Source organism: Bactrocera oleae, chromosome 2 (genome assembly GCF_042242935.1).
Source record: "Bactrocera oleae isolate idBacOlea1 chromosome 2, idBacOlea1, whole genome shotgun sequence".
NCBI lineage: Eukaryota > Metazoa > Arthropoda > Insecta > Diptera > Tephritidae > Bactrocera > Bactrocera oleae.
This window is the reverse complement of record NC_091536.1, coordinates 95,196,746-95,217,222: the sequence shown is the minus strand read 5'-3', so window position 1 is coordinate 95,217,222 and position 20,477 is coordinate 95,196,746. Positions and strand designations below refer to the sequence as shown.

The window sequence follows — 20,477 nt, the reverse complement described above, 5'->3', positions numbered from 1 at the left end:
CATAAAATTACGTAGCATAACGTTAGCCTCAAGGTATACTCTCATTGAAAGGCTCAACCCTTGGTACAGTGAAGCTGTTCGACCACGATATTAGAGAGTCTTTGAACTGAATCTGTCTAAATCATTTTTTAATGCTCCTATTGACTCATTCGCGTTTCAAGGGCGCGGCATCTTGGACAGGGCGGTTATGTAGAAAGAGTAACGGTAGAGCGGGTCGATTTTTTTCTAAATTTTATTGGTTATATGGGAGCTTTTTATTGTAATTAAAAGCAGTTAATCAGAAAATAAATTAACTGCATAATCGGTTGTATGCGAGATATGTGATATAGTTGTCCCATCTGGCCGAATAGAATCTCAAAATGCACCTATGTTCCGCAAGATCCGTAGAACATTTCCCGCATACGCGATTTTTTCATATTTTTGGCTTCCTGTAAATCAACTCGCTCTAATGTACGTATGCCCTTCATGCAAAAAAGCCACGAATTATATCAACATTATCTTCGGATATGCAGTGAAACTTTTCTAAAATCTATTTTAAGACAGATTTTTTCTTGGGAGATAACAGTGTAAATTTATGTTATCTTATACAATTTTTTATCATACCGAAAAAATGGTTGAGAACTCCAATAAACCCTCACATTTACAAAAACCTTACCTTTTCGTTAAGATAGAGAGAATAAAAACGTTTTCAGCTATATATTACATTTTGTTTTACTTTCGCTTTTTTAAGCCATTCTCATTTTTTATATATATTTGCAAATGCCTTGAGACAATCTGTACAAAGGTGACAGTTGCACCTTAGTAGGCTTAATGGACTTAACCTAACTGAGCTCTAGCGAATTTATAAAAAACACAACTTTTTTTATTTTAATTTGGAGTTGAATATTTTTCATTTGCAATTAATATTTTTTATTTTGATTCACTTTTTGTATACCTAAGTATACCGAGTAGGGCTTATATTGCACGAGTGCACTTTGCAACAACAAATGCGAACCCGTTCAAGTACCCTTTCAAGCATATTAAGCTATTGTATTGTATGTCTCGTGTAATTAAAATTACAAAAAGAATTACCTTTGCGCCTAAATATGTAATTTAACGCAAAAAAAAACAGAATTAAATAAGAAAAGTAAAAAGATAATTGTGGAAATACAAAGTTCAGCACATTCTGTAACGCAAAGACGAAGAGCAGGCGTTAATGTAAAGTAATTGCAGAATTAAAATTAATGACATTTAGTCGGCAAATACATATTTTATGAGTATATATTCAAATAAATGTGAAAGAAAAAAAAACCTTTAAATCTTCTTAAAACCGAAGGGATTTCTTACAACTTTTTTGCATGTGAGCAAATTTGTGCTCGAATTTCATGCGCTCTTGAGTGCAATAAGACTGTTTGAGAGCGAGATGGGCAAAGATCTGCTTTTAATCATTACTACAGCATCTTTAAATCGCCATGCTCTTAGCTCAAACAACGCTCTCCTGAAGAATCTAAACGAAAATCAGTATTGCCACAAACTGATCGACAGGTTAGTAGACTGAGCGCCAATCACAGCTTACACTAGCGGAAGCTGAAGTTTGAGTTTATAAAGCTAGCTAGCGCTTATGTGTTTGTGCGCTCTGCAGAGCGAAGCACCGACCATCGCCGACTGGAAGCAGACGGGAAGTGCACACATACTCACCTGTATAGGTACAGCAACCATTGAGCATAGGTGGTGAGCGTGTATGAAAAGTGCGCTCAAAACTCGTCGCGATCGTTTCACTCAGAATATTGGAATTGGACGCGCAAAGAGACACAATGATGATTCGTTGCTAAGCTCAAGCAGAAGCTTAGTGTGCGCGCGCGCTCCATATAAAAGTAAAGTGACGACGCGATTTGGAACTTATTTCAGTGATTTTGGTAGGAACGTTGAAACGTTGAATGGCTCGACAGTAGCCAACGGTAATACACACACACACACAGATACACACCTACGGATAGAGTCACACACACACATACGTAAATGGTCACAAATTGTACTTGGTATATATGGGAACAAAAGCGAGCATTGAATAGTGTTAGAAACGGATTTTGAAGGCGAACAAAAAGGAAACGTAAACATTTCCGGTGGTGCGCCAATAATACAGACATAACTAAATATTTACTTAAGAATTTTGAAAAAAAAAGATTGCCGTAAAATATCCTTCAAAAATAGTATTTGGATTTTGTTGTGAAATAATTGAAAAGTGTAGCCAGCAAGGATTAGACTACGAAGTGTGTTTAAATGTTATTTTAACCAGTTTAACAATATCAATTTAAACAAGAAATCAGAAAAAAATTCGTTTGAAAACATTAAAGATATATAAAAACTTATTTATATACATAAATAAATATTAAAAAAAAAATTAAATTTACGAAAAGGATAATATATAATAAATAAATTCTTAAAGAAATGATCAGTGTGTTTAAAAAAAATAATAAAAATAAACTAAACAAAGCAAAATAAAAAACTGTTTCGAGTACCGTGGTAATCTTCAAGCGAATTTTCAAAATCAATTTACCAAATAAAATCTGCAAGTGCTGGATTACGGATTTCAGTGAGCTCATTCCTCAACGTTTCAACTGCAACATCAATTTTCATTGGATATTAGTTGTTGGCCATCGCGCATTTGGCAATAATTTGAATTTCGCCTTGAATCAGCTTGAGCGAAAATTTGCATAAATCAGCTTTTAGGAAAAGCACATAAAATATGGTAAGTTAAGTGCTGAGTTTTTTTGTTTTTAATTTAATTAAACAAATTAACTTAAAATTTAAAACAAAACATAAAAAATAAATAAAAATTATAATAATAAATATAAACAAATTAAAAAAAAAGTATTTTATTAAAAATAAAATATAAATGAGGGAACATAATTGAAGCAAAACCAAAAAACAAATACGGAAATGTATAAAAAATATGAAACTAAATCAATTAAGAAACCAGCAAAATTAATTAAAATAAATTTAAAATTAACAATAAACAAAAACGGAATAAAAATATTAATATAAAATAATACATACAATTTATAATAATCGCAAAATGTATTAAAATAAAAAAAAAATGTAATGAATATATACCAATTATAAGCAATAAGAAATAAAATATTACATAAATGGAAAAGATAAATTGCATGTGAGAAAAATATAGAATTGCATAAAAATTAAAAGATAGAAATATATAAATTATTACAATTAATAATATTAGCACAATTACTTGATGTAAAAAATTATATGAAAATAATAAAAAATTAAAAAACAAAATATTATATAAATTATTTTATTATTTTATTATAACCAAGCAAAACATCAAAACTGATTTACAAGAAGGAAAAAGTAAAAAAGTATATGATAATAATGAAATAAAACAAAAAATGAGTAAAATTATGTAAGAAACATTTTCAAAAATCACTTTAACATATTTCAATAAAAAACCAAAAATAAAAATTAAAAGACTATTCAGCGCAGTGCGTTAAAAGGGTATAAACCGAACGCTTGCTAGTCGTTTAAAAAACATGTAATTCTTTAACTACTACTTTAAATTTTTTCCAATTATTATAAATTATTACTTTTTCTAAAAATTTTTTCTTTTCAATACTTTTTGTTGTTTTTTTTTTTGATAAGTTTTTAAATTATTCTAGTTTTTATTATAGTTTTTTTGTGATTTTCTTTATTAAATCAATATTTTTTAACTTTAACTTAAACTTTTTTAATTTTTGTTTGATGCTGCTTTCTTTGTGAAATAATTGAATTTTAATTATCAACTATTTTAGTTAACTAATTTTGAAGTTATAATTTAAATTATAATTCTATTATTAAATTATTATCCCCCTCGCTTTTTTCTACCTGTTTCCAACAACAAATTAATAAAAAAAAATATTAAAAAAATAAACATAACATAACTTAAACATTAAATCTATTTATTTTGTGTTTAACGATCAAAAAATACGTTTTTGTTATATTTTATTATGTAATTATTAAAATTTTAGCATAATATATTTTTCATAGTTTTTCCAATGTGTGCATATCCACGAAACCCATTGTCCAATCGACCATTAAAAACAAAAAAAAATAAAATTCATTTTGACTTATTGCATACAACAACTTAAAAAAAAACAGAAAACAACAATAAAAGTGATACCACTTCACAAAATAAAATGAAATAAACATTGTCTGCAAAATTTTGCAAAACTAGCACTTTTCCCACTTCTTCGCTTACACCTCTCACCCTTTACGCAAGTCACTAGTCAAACAGAAAACAAAAATAAAAGGAAAACAACAAGCAAAACAAAAAAAAAAACATGAAAACGAGTGACCAAGCGTCCGTCCCTCACATGTAGGGCAACAGTGTTGAGTGTTACACGTGGAGGTCTCGCGGCAGCTATGAATTTGGGTCAGAAGATGATTTAGACTGAAAGTGAATTTCGTCTTATGCTACATACATGCTTACATATACATGTATATATTATATATATTCATACTAACATATATATGCACATATAAAATTAGCATTGTTAGTATTTTTGATTTTTATTTTATTTTTTCGTTGAACTTCTTGTTTGCACTGCGTTGCTTTTAATTGCATATAATTAACTCTGCAAACACACACATATCTACACACATACATCTGCACATCTGCACATATAAACTTACGAATTCTCTTATGTGCGTCCGTAGAATTGGGGCGTGGTGCGTTGTTGTCCGTGCGCATTGCAATTTCCTCTTTAAAACGCATACTAAGCGGCTGGTAAAATCGACAAAAGCAAAAAACAAAAGTGTAAAACAAAAAAAATCGAAACTGGGAAAACATGAAATAAAAATTCATGGTCAGATTACAAAATCGAAATAACAAGATGAAGAAGAACCAACAACAACAACAACCACATTCAAAAGCAAAAGCAACTGTAGCTATTGCTATGTGTTCAACTTGCTCTTCGATTACTTAGCAACCGTGTGGTAGTTGCGCGCTGATTATTGGCCATTTGCTATTGCTGTTGTTGCTATATTGATGACTTTGAGCTCATCTGCTGGCTGGCTGGCTGCGGCCTCATCTCTATTCACCACTGTCTTGCATTTACAACCTTTTCATCATCAATATTAATGCCCGCTCTTTTCGAGTCAATTTTTGCTTGTTTTTTGTTTTGTGTGTATGTATGTATGTGCGCTTGTTGCTTTACGGGCTTTTGATTTTGACTACTTCATCGATTTTATATTGAAAAAATTTAAAAAAAAACACATCTTGCAAAATATTGAGATTGAAAATGAAATGAACTGTCAATCGGCTGATGATTGCTGTGCAGATCTGTATTGAAGATCTCACAAGATCTCAGAGAGCTTTTGTAAAAACAATAACAGTAAAAATATGTGTACAAAAAGTTGCTACAAAAAAGTTTTATTCACAAAAAATTACACAAATTTAAAAAATGAATTTATTTAAATAGTAAAAAAAAATGTTTAATAATTAAAAAAAAAGTTAAAAATTTAAGAAAAGAATTTAAAAAAAAAATAACAAAGAAAAAATTTTTTAAAAAATTAAAAAATAGTAAATATTAATGTAAACTAAAAAAAAAATAAATGTTTTTTTATTTACGTTCCAACCATTTCATGTCTTTTAAATTATTTTTGTTAAAAATTGATCCAAAGTTGTTTATGTTTGTATATACATATATTTATCCGCTCAAAACTCTAAATGCTTAATTTATAGCGTTTTAATTTATGTTTCCATTATTTTTATTATTCTTCTTTTATTTATATTTATTACAAATTATATTCGAAATCCATTAGTCACACTCAAATTTGTGCAGCAAAAATTACTGATTGAGGTAAGGTGTCAATTTAGTCATTACCAAATAGCTGTAGACACAGCACAATTATATGCAATTGTATTTATAAGCATATATCTATCAGTGTACAAGTATATTAGTTAATCATAACGTATAAATTTTAAGTGCAAATTATTATTTGTTTTGGGTTTATTGCTGCCTTAAAAACTGAATTGTATCATATATTAGTAAATTTGAGTTTTTTTATTGTTAAGTTTTAATAATTTGACATGTATTTTTTAACACTCGTATGTGTTGACCCATATTTTTTTATTGTGCTGCCAGAGTTTTGTGTAATAACAAAATTTTTATGTATGTATATAATAATGTTAGTAAAGCGAAGTATAGCGTAATTTTTTTAAACTATTAAAAAAATCATAAACGCTTTTAAATATCAGTTATTCCATGCTGTCAACTTTCCAATATTACTTAACTATTAACGCTATATATTTATATAATTTTATAATACACAAATACCTTTCTTCAGTTCTTAACCGAAAGTAAAACTCAAGTAAGAAAATATATTTATTGTGGCTGAAATACATCAAATGTGCATTGACCATGACCTCTTTACACAAGCCAGACACCTTGACCTTTCTCTCCATTTTTTGATGACTGAAATGACTTCCATGTAAAAGTGGGCTGTTAGAATTAGCATTTTAGATATATTTGGACCTAAATTGGCCAAATTAAATTTTAATTATATAACTCAATCGGGTTTTTGCTTGGTGCGCATAAAAACGTATTTTAATCGTGAAATATAACTTGTGGTAAAACTGAAACACAAAAACAGGTTTTAAGATATAGTAAAATATGAAAGATTATTTAGAAAATATAATTTATTTGCATCAAGAAGTTGTGAAATAATTTATGTGTTGAGTAAATTTTTTCAAAAACGAAAGCATTCTAAATCTAAGAACTATAAGCTTTCGATCGAAAATTGCTGAATAAACGACGTATCTAAGTACAATCAAACACATAAAGACATATCTAAAATATGTGGCGAACATTTGCTAATGTGAAATGTCAGCAAAGCAGCTGATATTGTCAAATTGGCTGAGTGTTAACATAACCTCGAATATGAGTTTTCTTAGCGCAGAACTGCTAAAACAATATCTAATATAACCTATAAAAGTGACACAACCTAACAAATAGAGAACATAATAAAGTAAAGTGTTTTAAGGTGCTTCTCCCTCAAGTTTACAAAATTATACAAAGTATAGAATATTTTCACTTAACAGTAGTAGCTTTGTAACAATATGTATGCATAGTAGAACATAGTACAACACAACATAGCTTAGTACAACATAGCATATCATAACATAGTATACAAGTACATAACAAAGCAGGTTTTACATATCAATATACAAAATATCAAGCACAATCATAACATAACATAACACAGCATAGCATAATTTTTTATATATTTGAGCAGTTCAGATTGTTATTATACTTTATGCTGGTATATTGGTTTTTCACTTTTTCTATGACAAAAATTCTAAAGAACTTTACATAGCATTGCATAGCAATAGAGATAAACCTGAACGAATTAATTTAATTTAATTTGTAAATTAGCGAAAATGATAAATAATATTCGGAAATAAACTTATTTCTTAAAAAATATCTTTAGGAATTTTTTCAAGATTTCAATGATTATAATTTCCATTTCCTTGTTATCATATCGCGAAAAGATCTATTTATTACGTTTCATGCGTAAATGGTTCCGAGAAAAAAAACCCAATGCAACAATTGCATGTAGAAAAAAATATCAATATTATAAAATAATAACAATAAAATAAAAGTGTAAATAGAATATGACCAAGACGCACTCGCTGTGTACGCCGCGCGCGTCGTCAACAAGCCACAACAGCGACAGCGCACAGGCGGCATTCAAACGCGCGCTAATTAGCCGCCCAGTTGGTGAGCGCTGCCGCTAGTATGCAATGGCAGCAATTATGTAATAAAACTCTTAATCAGACAATTTGAGTGCAGCGTACAGCACAGAAACTGTTAGTGTTTTTGCTGCTTTTGCTATGTTTTTGTTTTTACAGAGAAGTCGAAAAGCAATGGAAACCAAGAATATGCGCTATCTCTATATATGTATGTATGTATATATAGCAAATGAATTTGTGTGGAAACGTATATAGTTGTGTTGGTAAATGTCGTACTAGAAATAAATAAATTATTAAAAAAAAATATTAGCAGCTCTATTATATAGGCCACTAGGTGAATATTTTCCGCTTCGGAGGAAATACTTAGAATAATTATTGTTCTTCTTCTCTCACGCGAGCACGCGATTCTCTCCACCTGGGCTTGAGCAAATATTGCTCGAGTAAATATTATAAAATAATAATAGAAAAAAGCTAGAACATGAGATAAGGCTACGCGACCAAGCACCCACAGTGGGCGGTTTGCTGTAAATGAGTTGGTAGAGGGGGTTGATATAATCGACTTAATTTGTTGTATGATAAATTGCGTTAACTTCTGTGAGTGCGGCGACAGTAACACATGTGATGTGCAGGCGATAATTTCATCGAACGCACAGAAAATGCGAAGGCAAAAATACGGCCTGACCGTAATAACCGTTATTTACGCATACAAAAATATATTGGCAATACAAAAACATATTTATCCATATGCATATATATATATACAATTGCCTGTTAGTCCATGAAATCCGTGGTAAATGCATTCGTCAGACGATCGGTCAGTCAATTGGTCACTGTGCGCTCAGTTTGGTCGGTGTTTATGGTTTTAAATGGTGCTGAAAATGACGCGGCATTGTGAACGCTGCAGTGAATCGTCAATATGACCTTGCAAGCAATGCAATACGCTCGTTAAAACTACCTCATATGTATATAAATATATACAAAGTGCTGAACAAGTGCAGTTGCAGAAGTGCAAAAACGAGAAAGAAGCAACAAAAAAGAATTGCTGGTTAAACAACAGCTGTAGTTGACAATGAAAGTGAAGGAAAAGCATTTTCCGTTGTGTTGTTGCAAGTGCTTAGTGCAAATTTGATTCACAAGAAATTCGTGTAAAAGTAGCAGAAAGTTAATTTGTAAAAAAAAAATCGCTACCTTTGCTCTCTAGTTCACTTGCTTATCAGTAGAACTTTTGACTTATCTGATTTCATGCATGTTCGCTCAGACTAACAAGCCTACATATAAATCACAACAAACATAAAATCTAAGCAATATAATCGCTGATAGCTGACAAAATGAGTTCTATATATCCAACTCAATTGGCGGAATTTAAAGTGAGTAAAACAAATCGAGTTAAAGTTAATGTAATTGAAAGACTGAAATATTATTTTTTATCGATATGTTGGAAATTTTATGTGCTCGTGGACATTTTTGTTTATATTTTGCAAGTTTTCTATTCTCAAAATTATTTTGACATATTTTTCATAATATTTTGCAAACACAGCGATGTTTTAATTTTAGATCCCGATTTTTATTATCGATATTTTGATAGTTTTCTGTTTACGAGAATTTCTTACTTATATTTTCTTCTTTTTATTTTAAAAAATTTACCTTTATAGTTTTTGCAGTCAGCTAGATGAAATATCCACTAACTTTTGGTCAAATTATCGATAATTTCAATATAAAAAATTTTCTCTTCTCGAAATATCATTTTGAATTTTTTTATTCCATTTTAGAATAGCTGTAAAAGTTTTTCAAAAATAAAAACACTCTATATTAATGAAACTATAAATTTTCAATGAGAAAATGTTGAAAGCAAGACGTATCTAAATAAAATAAAAAGCTGTTTCTAAAATATGTTACGAACATTTGCTAATGTGACGTCAGTAAAACAGCTCACATTGTCAAATTGACTGAGTGCTGTTTGTTTGTGCTCAACATAGCCTCAAATATGAATTTACTGAGCTCAGAACAACATAAAAATGCTAAAATATGCATTTACCTTAACCTCTAACAGTGACATAACCTAACAAGTGGTAAACATAATAAAGTATAATGTTTTAAGATGCTTCTCCTTCAACTTTACAAAATTGGTCGTGCTTAACGCGATTGATGCGACTTTTGAGCTCATCATTTCCGCAAACTTAACTACTTGCTTGTGAAACACAAACCGTTATAGATAAACAGGGGCATACACGTTTACTAGTTTACTAGAAAATGCCAAAAACCTTCTTAATTATGCACACATATGTCATTATATTGGTGTAGGCGATTTAAGCAATTATAGGCATATAATTTTATGAGCGTATATATGTATTTAATATCCCCACAACAACCCCCTTCCATGGCCAAATGGTAGCACCAAATACGCACAAACTATCAACATTGACTTTTAATCACACTTTTATGCCACAAATGTGAATGACTTTTTTCTTATTTTTGTTGAAATACCCAATCAACGCATCGACACTTGGCACTTGATGAGAAGGTCAATCCGATGTTGGTTAAACAAATGAATAGAAAATGTCAAAAACCTATAATAATAGCACAAAAACAACAATACTATGAATTTATAGCATGCTTTATTTGTGCAGTGTATTGTTGTTGAAAATAATATTAGTTGCTTGTGGGCAATATATCTTTATACATATGTGTATGTGTGTTCTAATATGTCATTATGGAATTTTGAAAAAAAAACAAATTAATATATGCATTTTAAATTGTTTTTCTTATTTATTTATTTTTTGTAAGTGGGAACCTAAGCTAAGTTCCAGCTACATTCATATGATGATAAATATTTACAACGAAAATGCATGTCATTCATTTTATTGGCATTTTAACACATGTTTCTACATACAAGTATATGCTTGTATACTGCAGATGCGAAGATAAGGAATTGTGAAAAACACATAATTATTTTAACAAAAGAAAGCATTGAATTAGATGACTAGGCGAATTCTATAAAAACACACCAACTAAGTCAAGCGTCTGCAGTTCAGGGCCCACACACAGCTTAAACAAATTGCTTGTTGTTAAGTTAAAATCTTGTGGCTACATTTTGTCGATATACATATGTGTGTAATGGAATTACAAGTATGTAAAAAAATTAAATTACTGCACTTTCAATGAGTTGACAAACTAGCAATGAGAATTTGTGTCAATAATTTGTTTAAGCGTAAAACTGGCAGCAAATATGAAAAGAATTGAAAAAAATGTTAAGTTCGGCTGCACCGCAACTAAAATACACAAGTACTTTTCCTAAAGTATGATATAAAAAGGTGTAAAAATATCTTTATTTTGACTTTGATCGGCAGCTATGTGCTTTAATGGTCTGATCTGAACAATAATCCATATCAAATCATTAAGATATATTCTCAAAAAAAAAAATTTTTTTTTGATACAACAACTTGATTTTGACGGTCAGTTTGTATGGCAGCTGTATGCTATAGTAGATCGCTATTAGCGGTTCCGACAAATGACAATTTCTTGGGAATAAAAGGCTGTGTGCAAAATTTCAGAACGATATTTCAAAAACTGAGTACTAGTTTACGTATAGACAGATAAACAGACGAATACGCCTAAATCGACTCAGCTCGTCACGCTGATCATTTATGTACGATATATATGTTTCAATTATTTTTTATTTAGAAGAATCTTGATTTCCTTCATTATCATAAAAAATGTTATATTTCCCCTTTTCAAATATAATCATTCCATCAGTTAACAGCTTATAAATTAGCAGAATACACCCATGCGGTATACCACAAACCATTTGAAGTGAATTATGCGCTCATAAAGTATGAAAAGTTTTGAAGCTTCTCCGACTTTGCTTCAACTGAGTAATAATTAAAAGCGTGGAAAATGCGCCACTAAACCGCAAACTAAAAACAACGTGCTGACAATAATTACCCGCCTCACAATTTAATGTACCAACCACAAGCAGTCGTTAAAGTTGGCAGTGGTGGCAAGTAGCAAGCGGCAAGCGACAATCACATATTTCACCGCTCAGCGCTCGTTGGCTTTTCGCGCTGCAGATCGTTTGACCATTGGGTGAGTGGCAGTGACAAAGCCAAGCAGCAGCACCGCAAACAGACAAATTACAGAGACAGGCGGCGCGCATGCGCACATTTGCACTAATTACTTTCGGTAGTTTTTTCCATATTTTACGGCCGTCGTTTGTAGACACGCTGTAATTCACCGCCTTCGTCGGCATGTGCTTGCCACATACCTACTATGTAGTAGTGCATACATACATACATATGTGCACATCAATTTGTGGCCAACGTTCTCTTGCTTATCGCGAACCGGTGATTTGTTGTTGTTGTTTTCGTTACACTCTTGCTTTCATATTACCACGAAAATGTGCATTTGACCTAATTACAAAACGAAACATGTTGCCATTGCGCGCATGCGTGCTTACATACACGCTGCAGTTGAGTTGTTGTTGTTGTTAATGCAATGCTGACACTCAGAAGGACAATGTGTTGCACGTTACAATGCTCACACTTGTAAGCCATTCACATTCCCGTTATTCGATTTATGAGTGGCAGTGTTATGTAGTTATTTGAAATTTTGTGCGAAACTATATAAACATACTTGTATATACTATATGTATATACAATATGAAGCTCGTAAACATGGTATTATGTAAAGTGTAAATAAAATTTGAATTTTTATGGGCAAAACCTTGTACACTTTGTAAATTTGAATACTGAATATATACTACAAAATATGTTGTAATGTCGACCCATCAGGGCGTATAAGCAACATTTTTCTTCGGTTTTAGTTCCATCTTCCGTAATACAATATCAAACAGACTTTGGTATAAAAATATATTTATAATACGCATTTAGGATAAGGTTAGAGGTTAGTAAACACTGATATATTATATAAGTAAAGCTCTGATATAAATTATAAAGTGTATTAATATTTCTCCTTTAAATTTTTCTTGTTTGTAATAATTTTGGTATGTCTAAGCTGCTCTTTTAAACTTTTTACGGCTTTTTCAAACATTTCTATTGAAAATTAAGCAAACTCTGGAAAAAAAATTTCGCAGCGAAATGCTTGTAAATGTCAAAAGTGTTATAAGACCCGAAAGTTTTCGGAAATTGTAAATAAAACGAAAATTTTTGAATCTTCAGCAATATTTATTTTGTCGAAATATGCTCCTTCTGAAGCGATACACATATGACACCTTATTTTCCAATGATCGAAATATACCTTGTAGGTCCGGGACCGCCTTCAGCTCACTTTGCGAGTTTTCTTTTACGGCTTCAATCGAGTCGAAACGGGTTCCACGGAGTGGTGACTTTAGTTTTGGAAACAAAAAAAGTCGCATCTGGCCAAATCCGTTGAATACGCTAGTGGTGATGGTATTGAACTAGTTTTTGGTCTTAAAATCGTTCAGTTTACTCTATAAAATGATAAGAAATGAATAACAGAAAGTTCATGGAACTTGTTTTTTTCGATATTCGCGGTTTGGTTCATCATGAATTCATTCCAACGGGACAGACGATCAATAAAGAGTATTATTTGAGCGTTTTGAGGCGTATGCGCGAAAACAACCGTCGTAAACGGCCGGAATTGTGGGCCGGAAACTTTCTGGTCTTAATGTATAGTCTGTTTGATAGCTATATGGTATACTGGTTCGATCCGAAAACTATATTTCGATATTCTAGCGTTGCCTTAGACAATAACCTATGCATCCATCACTTTGAATGACAGCTACATAAATGCCATAGTGATTCGATCTAAACAATTTATATGAAGATTGTACCGATTGTCTTAGACAGTAATCCATGCAAAATTTCGTAAAAGTGAAAAGATCAAATAAAAAAGTTTTTCAAACAAGTAGTGATTTCACCTACATTTATATCAAAAAGTTCTTTTTACTGATGGTATTCCCCATTGGTTGGAAATTAACCACTTTTGTTTGTACTTTTGCTACGTAATTACTTCTCGTCCAACATATCAGTTATAATATTCTGCATTTGGAAGATGCAAGTTCAATATATTTATTTGCAGATGCCTCACGAAATTGGTGTACACTGCATTTCAACTTGACCCACGAATTTCCAAATACACATACAAACAAAACAGTGCCAAATATAATTTAAAAAATTAGAGAGTGAAGAAAGGTAAACGACGGCAATAAATAACAAAATAAAACAAAAGTAATTAAACCAGGTATTTTAGATTAGTGAAGAATTTTTATAAATACGTACACACGTGCACACCTGTACACATATCTATAAATAATCATGCATGCACGTATGCTCATGACTACTTTCTTGCTCGACCATACATCACTGCAAAGTATATATTTATATACATGTATGTATGTATGTATGCATGTGAGCATGTGCTCATTGTTTAAATTACGCAAAATCACTCTCCTGTCTGATTTGCTCTTGCCATCGCTCCTGTGCACCTTTTGCTGTCATATACATATATATATATATATATATGTTAGTAAGTATGCAGGTATTCACCTGAAAAACCGGCTGTTGATAGTTCACATTGATTTGCTGGCGTTCACAATTCGTTACGCAGCATTAAACACAACAACAAATGCATTGCAAAGATTTCGGCATAAATGAAGAGAGCGCGAAGCAGAGCCGACAAACAAATTTAAAAAAAGTAAATGAAGGAGAAAAAAATACAAATCAATTAATAAACGAAAAACTTAAGCGTGCGTACGTGAAGCTAAAACACAAAAACAAAATGCAAAGCTTCATTATTACAGTAGTAATACAATATTGGCTTTTGAAAAGCATATCGATTTTCAACTGAGCGTATAAATTTTGTGCGGTATTACATAATTAGCGATGATCAAACTCAAAATAAATTTTTTGAAAACAAAATATAAATAAAAAAAACATTAATTAAAGAACTAATTCAGCGAGAATGTGGTGGCTAAAATCATCAGTTCAATGACAGTCTTCGAGCGTCAACAAAAGGCAAATACACGCATGGGAATGTAAGCACACGCACTGTGAAATCGTGCGGCAATATAAATCGCGGTGAAATGATCAACGTCGTTTTAACAAAATTTGATCGCTGCCCAGCATCACTGACGCCGCTGATGATTGTATTAACACTCAGCGTAACTCAAGTTCAGTTTTACTATGAATTTTTTATTTTTTTGGAATTTTAATTGCGGTGTGCCTACCAATATATGAGCAGCTAAATATGGAAACAACAACAATAGTGACTTTTTGGAGTCACTTAGGCGCAATGTTTCAATTCAAGTAGTAACTTGTTTTTGAAGAAACTAAAGAGTTGGTTAGAGAAACAAGAAGAGTAAAGAAAATAATATATAAAAATAAGAAGAAGAAGAAGAAGAAGAGGCAGTAAAGAGTGTCAAGTGCCGCAACGGCCATTCAATTCAACTTGACCTATAAATCAGGCAGGAGATCACCTGATGCAACAAGCACACACATACGCATACACATACATATACACATATACATAAACGTATGTATGCAACCATATCGCCCATTACATATTATATTTATACTCAATTCAAGTTCGAAAACACAGTTCCAACTGTCCGCATGTTCCAACGCTGCCTTCAGCCGAAAGCCGCGTCTTTGATCGCCATACAAGCCATACGAGCCATTGTGGCCCAAACGTGTTTACTTTTTTACATAAGTATTTACATACATACACTCTTAATGTGGTTGTGATTACATGTCTCTACACAGACGCATATGCACTCACACCTTAATCGATTTTCATTCGCCTATAAACTTTGTTGCCGCACTTTGCCACAATTAAAGCCGCACAAACCCGCTTTTTGGACATCAAAACGAATTTTTTGATTGAAAATGAAACTGAATGAAATGGAAAGTGTATTTTCTATTCAGTGGCCGGTGATCCGGTGATTATTCATTTATTATGCATGCTGGTGTTGGAGTTGGTTGCTTTGACTGAATATTTGGGTTGAATTGACGTGGTGATGCTTTTTTTTTTTGGTTATTTAATGAAAATATGAAATGTTTGGGCTGATATAAAAATTAAATGGTTTGCAAAAGGCATTTTTATGATATTTTTATTTAATATTTAAAGGTTTTAATTTTATTGATTATTCTATTTCATTAAGAAGTAAATTAAAGAAATTATTATTTGTTATACAGTAAAAATAATCTTTTTTAACATCATAGAAGCAACAATTGTTAAGCTTGTACAATTATGTACACATATAAGTTTATGTTACTTCATAGCCTCTTACGAAAAATGTGTGTAAGCCATAATGTCGAAAAAACTATGTTTTGGTTTTTCTGATGAATTTCTTGTCACATTTTGATGTTTTTGTATGATTTACAATCTACTCGTATTCAGTTATCACTCAAACAACACATTTTCATTGGTTGAAATTTTTGAAGATTTTTTTAAGTCATAAAAACAAATGAAAACTGCTGATTTTGACATTATAATTTAAAATGCTTTTGACAATTTGTAATTTTTGGACTATTCACACAACCTTATATAATTGAATTATAATTTAATAATAATACTAACATATTGAAAACATGGAATTCATTTATGCTCCAGGACTTCCAATGTCGCGCGACGAGCTGAGTTGATTTAGCCACGTCTTTGTGTCAGTTTTTGAGATTTAGTTTGAAAAATTTCACGCGTCTTTTTCTTCCAGAGAAGCTGTTCATTTGTCCTAACCGCCGATATCGGATCAGTATAGTCTATAGTTGTCATATATACTGAACGTTCAAAATAAAGTCCTTGTATACAAAATTTTTTATTTGACAAGATATTTTCATGAAATGTGGACTATTCTAGGCAAGGTTAAAATCTCTGAACTAATTGCTTAAATTGGACCACTATAGCATATAGATTCGCTATTTCACCAAGCAATGGCATTTCAAGAATCTCAAATGGTTTATTTTACCTTTAAATACAACAATAAGTTGACCTAAAAGATGGTACAGCCTTAATATGTAATATGTATATACAACGTTACTTTGTATATACTTGTAGTATAAGAGTAATGTTTAATCATGGGACTGTTGAAAATTAAATGGCTTGGTACCTGGGTTATAAAAATCAATTAGTAATTTTACCCAAAAATTTTATAAGCAAGTTTAGAAAATGTTAATTTAATTCGTACCTATTTCCTACTGTCTATAAAATATTTTGAATTCTGCCCTTAAGTATTTAGTGTTGAACTATTCTCATAACATTTATTTTTCGATAAAATTAGATTTCGATTTGGAAAAAAATTGTCTTTAACAAAATTTAAACCTACTCTTTACCGAAAGTTCATTTCAAACAATTATAAGAGCTTCGATCGCAAAATTTTCGTTTTGCACTCGTATCAATTAACAACCGTTTTACGTGTGCGTTTTCTTTTCTTATTACGTATACGCCTTGTCATACTCCACTACACACAACAAGCTGTGCTATTTTTAGACAATACAAATATATCTACAATAGCAATTAGCAGTTAAAACTACTAATAATCGTTGCAAAGCGCTTGAAGTTTATACTGTGTAACATACACAAACATACGTGTGTTATTACTCAGGCAGAAATTTATTGCAGGCCACGTCAGCAAAGCGAATTAATTACAAAAATGAATTACAACTCGAGTTGCCCTTTCATATAGGCAAAAGAAACATATAAATTAACGGTAATAATATAAAAAATCATAAAATATATTTTTGTCTCGAATTGGTCGTAATTATAAGCTCAAATATATTAAGCCACAAAAGCATAGAGATAAATACAAAATTCCGCTGCAGCAGTGCAGGTATATTGCACCAAAAACAAAACTGTTTATGTGCATATAAAAACAACAACATAAAACATGGCAACCAAAAGCGCTGACAAAACGTTGTCAAAATATAACAGCAAATGTGCATCATATGCACTTGTTGTTGCTGCAATATTACATGCGATGGTGTTGTCATTGCAGATGTCTAATGTGATTGTTATTATTTTTATTGTTGAACAACGGCCTTGCAATGCGGTTTTGTTTTACATTCTCAGTACCGCGCTTCCTTTTGGCTATCGACGTGCTTTAATTGACTTATTTATTAATACTAGTAGTTGTATTTTTTGTTGTTATTTTTGCTTTTACAATTTTTCACGCGAACGCAATGGCGTGAAGATTTTTGTTAAAAAATAAATATATAAAAATGTCAACAGAAGTCATTGCAGCATTGAAAGTGGCGGCATTCACTTATTTTGGTGATTGTTTTTGTTGCTTTTTTGTTCTCATTTGTTGGCCAAAAATGCGATAAATGAAGAGACCACCGCTTTGAGGTAGATAAAACATTGTTATCCAAAGGCGTTCACTGGCAAAAGCAAAAGGAAGGAACGGTGTGTGTGAGCAATGAAAGCAAAATATACAACAATAACAACAAAACACAACTAAAGCAAGCACAATAACTGAAGTGAAATAGCAAAAAAACTACAAGTGAACCATAACAAAAACAAATACAGAAACGACAAAAAATAGAAATAACAAAAGCAACAACAATTACCGCGACTGACAACCAAAACTCTCAGCAAACAGAAAAAGCCCAAAAATAACCAATACCTTTACAAACATTAACGACGAGAGCAATCGACAGCTGTAAATCGCCAGTAACGGCAGCAACTATCATCGCATTGTCAAAAATGTTCAAACAATGATTGCAGTGCAACTTTTTTACACACACACGCATCCATCAACCGCGGCTGTCGTTGTACTTTTTGTTGTTGTACACGTTGTAATTGTCGCAAAACCATAATTGCTGACATAATGGAAAGGTGTTAACGTATATATGTATTAAGTTATGTGGATACCGATAAGACATTCGGCTTTCATCTCCGAGCAAGGCGATAGTTAAGTCAAATATTATACAGGTATTTTAACGCCTTTTGAACTTTTTTCACACGCATTTGTTATTTGCCTGTTAAGTAGCAAGAAAACATTCCGAAAGGAGTGTCAATTGGAGGAGAAAGGTGAATGAAGTTAATTGTGCGTTGACTTTGGATATTTGAATATGATTATAGATATTAATAATTTTTATATTTTTCTAGATTTTGAAAACTAAAAAAAAAAAAGTTAAAACATAAAGTAAAATAAAATATATAAATAGAAAGTAAAACTTAAGAATTCGGCTGCGCTAGTTAACTTTTGATCCGAGGTTAAGGGCTTTTATTCACTTGCAAGTCAAAAAAAACTATTTTTTGTTCATTTTTTTAAGAGGAATTTAGTTTAATATTAAAATAAAAATTTTGTGCATTTACAGAGTTTACATAATGTACTTTAGTAAAGAAAAAGAAATACAGAAAAATCAAATTTAATGGGGAATGTTTATTAATATTGGAAAAAACATTCTTTGAGAAATTGTCCAACCGTTGAGTCCAATTTTGATTGACTCGTTCGAGCATTCCGACTTCGAAAGTCTAGCGGTGTGATATCACACGATCTCGGTGGACAATCGACTGGCTTAAAACGTGAAATTATCTGCTTACTGAAGTGTTCTCTCAATAAATCCATTGATTGTTTATTCTGGACGAAATGACAGCTCTTGAATCTCTTCACGTTGCTCTTCGTCCCAAATGCGGTCTCATCGCTTAACCAAGTTGTGCTCGAAAACGTCGGATCTTCTTGGTACTTTTCAAGAGCCCATAGAGCAAAGCTATGTCGCATGGAAAGGTCAAGCGCCTTCAGTTTTTGCATAAGTTGTAATTTCTACGCTTTCAATTTAAGATCTCGACGTAAAATGCGAGAAGTCATTCCATATGTCACACCGAGTTGCTTCGAACGTCGCCGAATCGACTCTCCAGGGTATTCGTGTATACTCTCAGCTACGGTCGCTTTATTTTCTCCATTGCATGCTGAACGTGGTCAATGATCTATATCGGGCGAATATTATTCAATAATAAAAGCTAGGTCTCAAAGTGGGCGATGGTGTTGCGAATAATACTCTTAGTAGGCCGATTATGTTGCCAATAAGTTGAACGAAGCGCGCGAAACACATTTTTTACAGAACAATGTTAAACAACTAACATATTCGTATATGTACATTAGAAGGTATCGTAAAAGTATCTTTTTATATACAACCATTCTGAATGTCACTAGCATTGTTATATCAAAATACCTTTCGTTATGTAAACTAAAAATGTTTTAATAATCTTCTATACAAATAAATTAGTGCGTTTAAAATTCATTTACGACTGTAATTATTACTAAGGAATCACTGTAACACATATTTTACTGTTTAAACTCATTAAACTTTGATACGCTTCACTTTCTAGTATAAGCTTAAAACACAAAGAAAATGCACTTAGCTTTAGCTATGTTAATAAGCAAATAAATATATTTGCATATATTATACATATATGCATACAATATATATTATATACATTTATATATATTTTTGTTTACTGATTTAAAAATTAAAACAAGAAATTATTTACAAAATAGCATTACTCAGCACAAAGTGCGACGCGACACAATTTTCACTTCTCCAATAAATATGCCATATAATAATAACTATTATGTCATCTCTGAAGTTTAAATATCTAACCGCTGTGTGAATGACAATTCGACAATTATATAAAAAATTTGATTTTTTTTACGCATTTAACCCATTTTTGTGGTATAAAATTGCAATAACACAAGCCTTTTTGAAATGTTATTCGGATACGCCCTAAAACACGAAATTTACGTATACATATATACGTACATATATATTTACATAAT

The 20,477-nt window shown here is 31.4% G+C and overlaps 1 protein-coding gene across 1 annotated transcript in view; it reads left to right on the top strand.

Moving 5' to 3' along the window:
• Window positions 1–8,334: 8,334 nt before the first annotated feature.
• Elovl7 (ELOVL fatty acid elongase 7) overlaps window positions 8,335–20,477 on the top strand; it is a 41,507-nt gene continuing 29,364 nt past the window's right edge. The window contains exon 1 of the mRNA XM_014236879.3: window positions 8,335–9,093. Within this exon, the coding sequence (XP_014092354.1) occupies window positions 9,055–9,093 (39 nt within the window). The 5' untranslated portion in view covers window positions 8,335–9,054. The remainder of the gene's footprint in view (window positions 9,094–20,477) is intronic.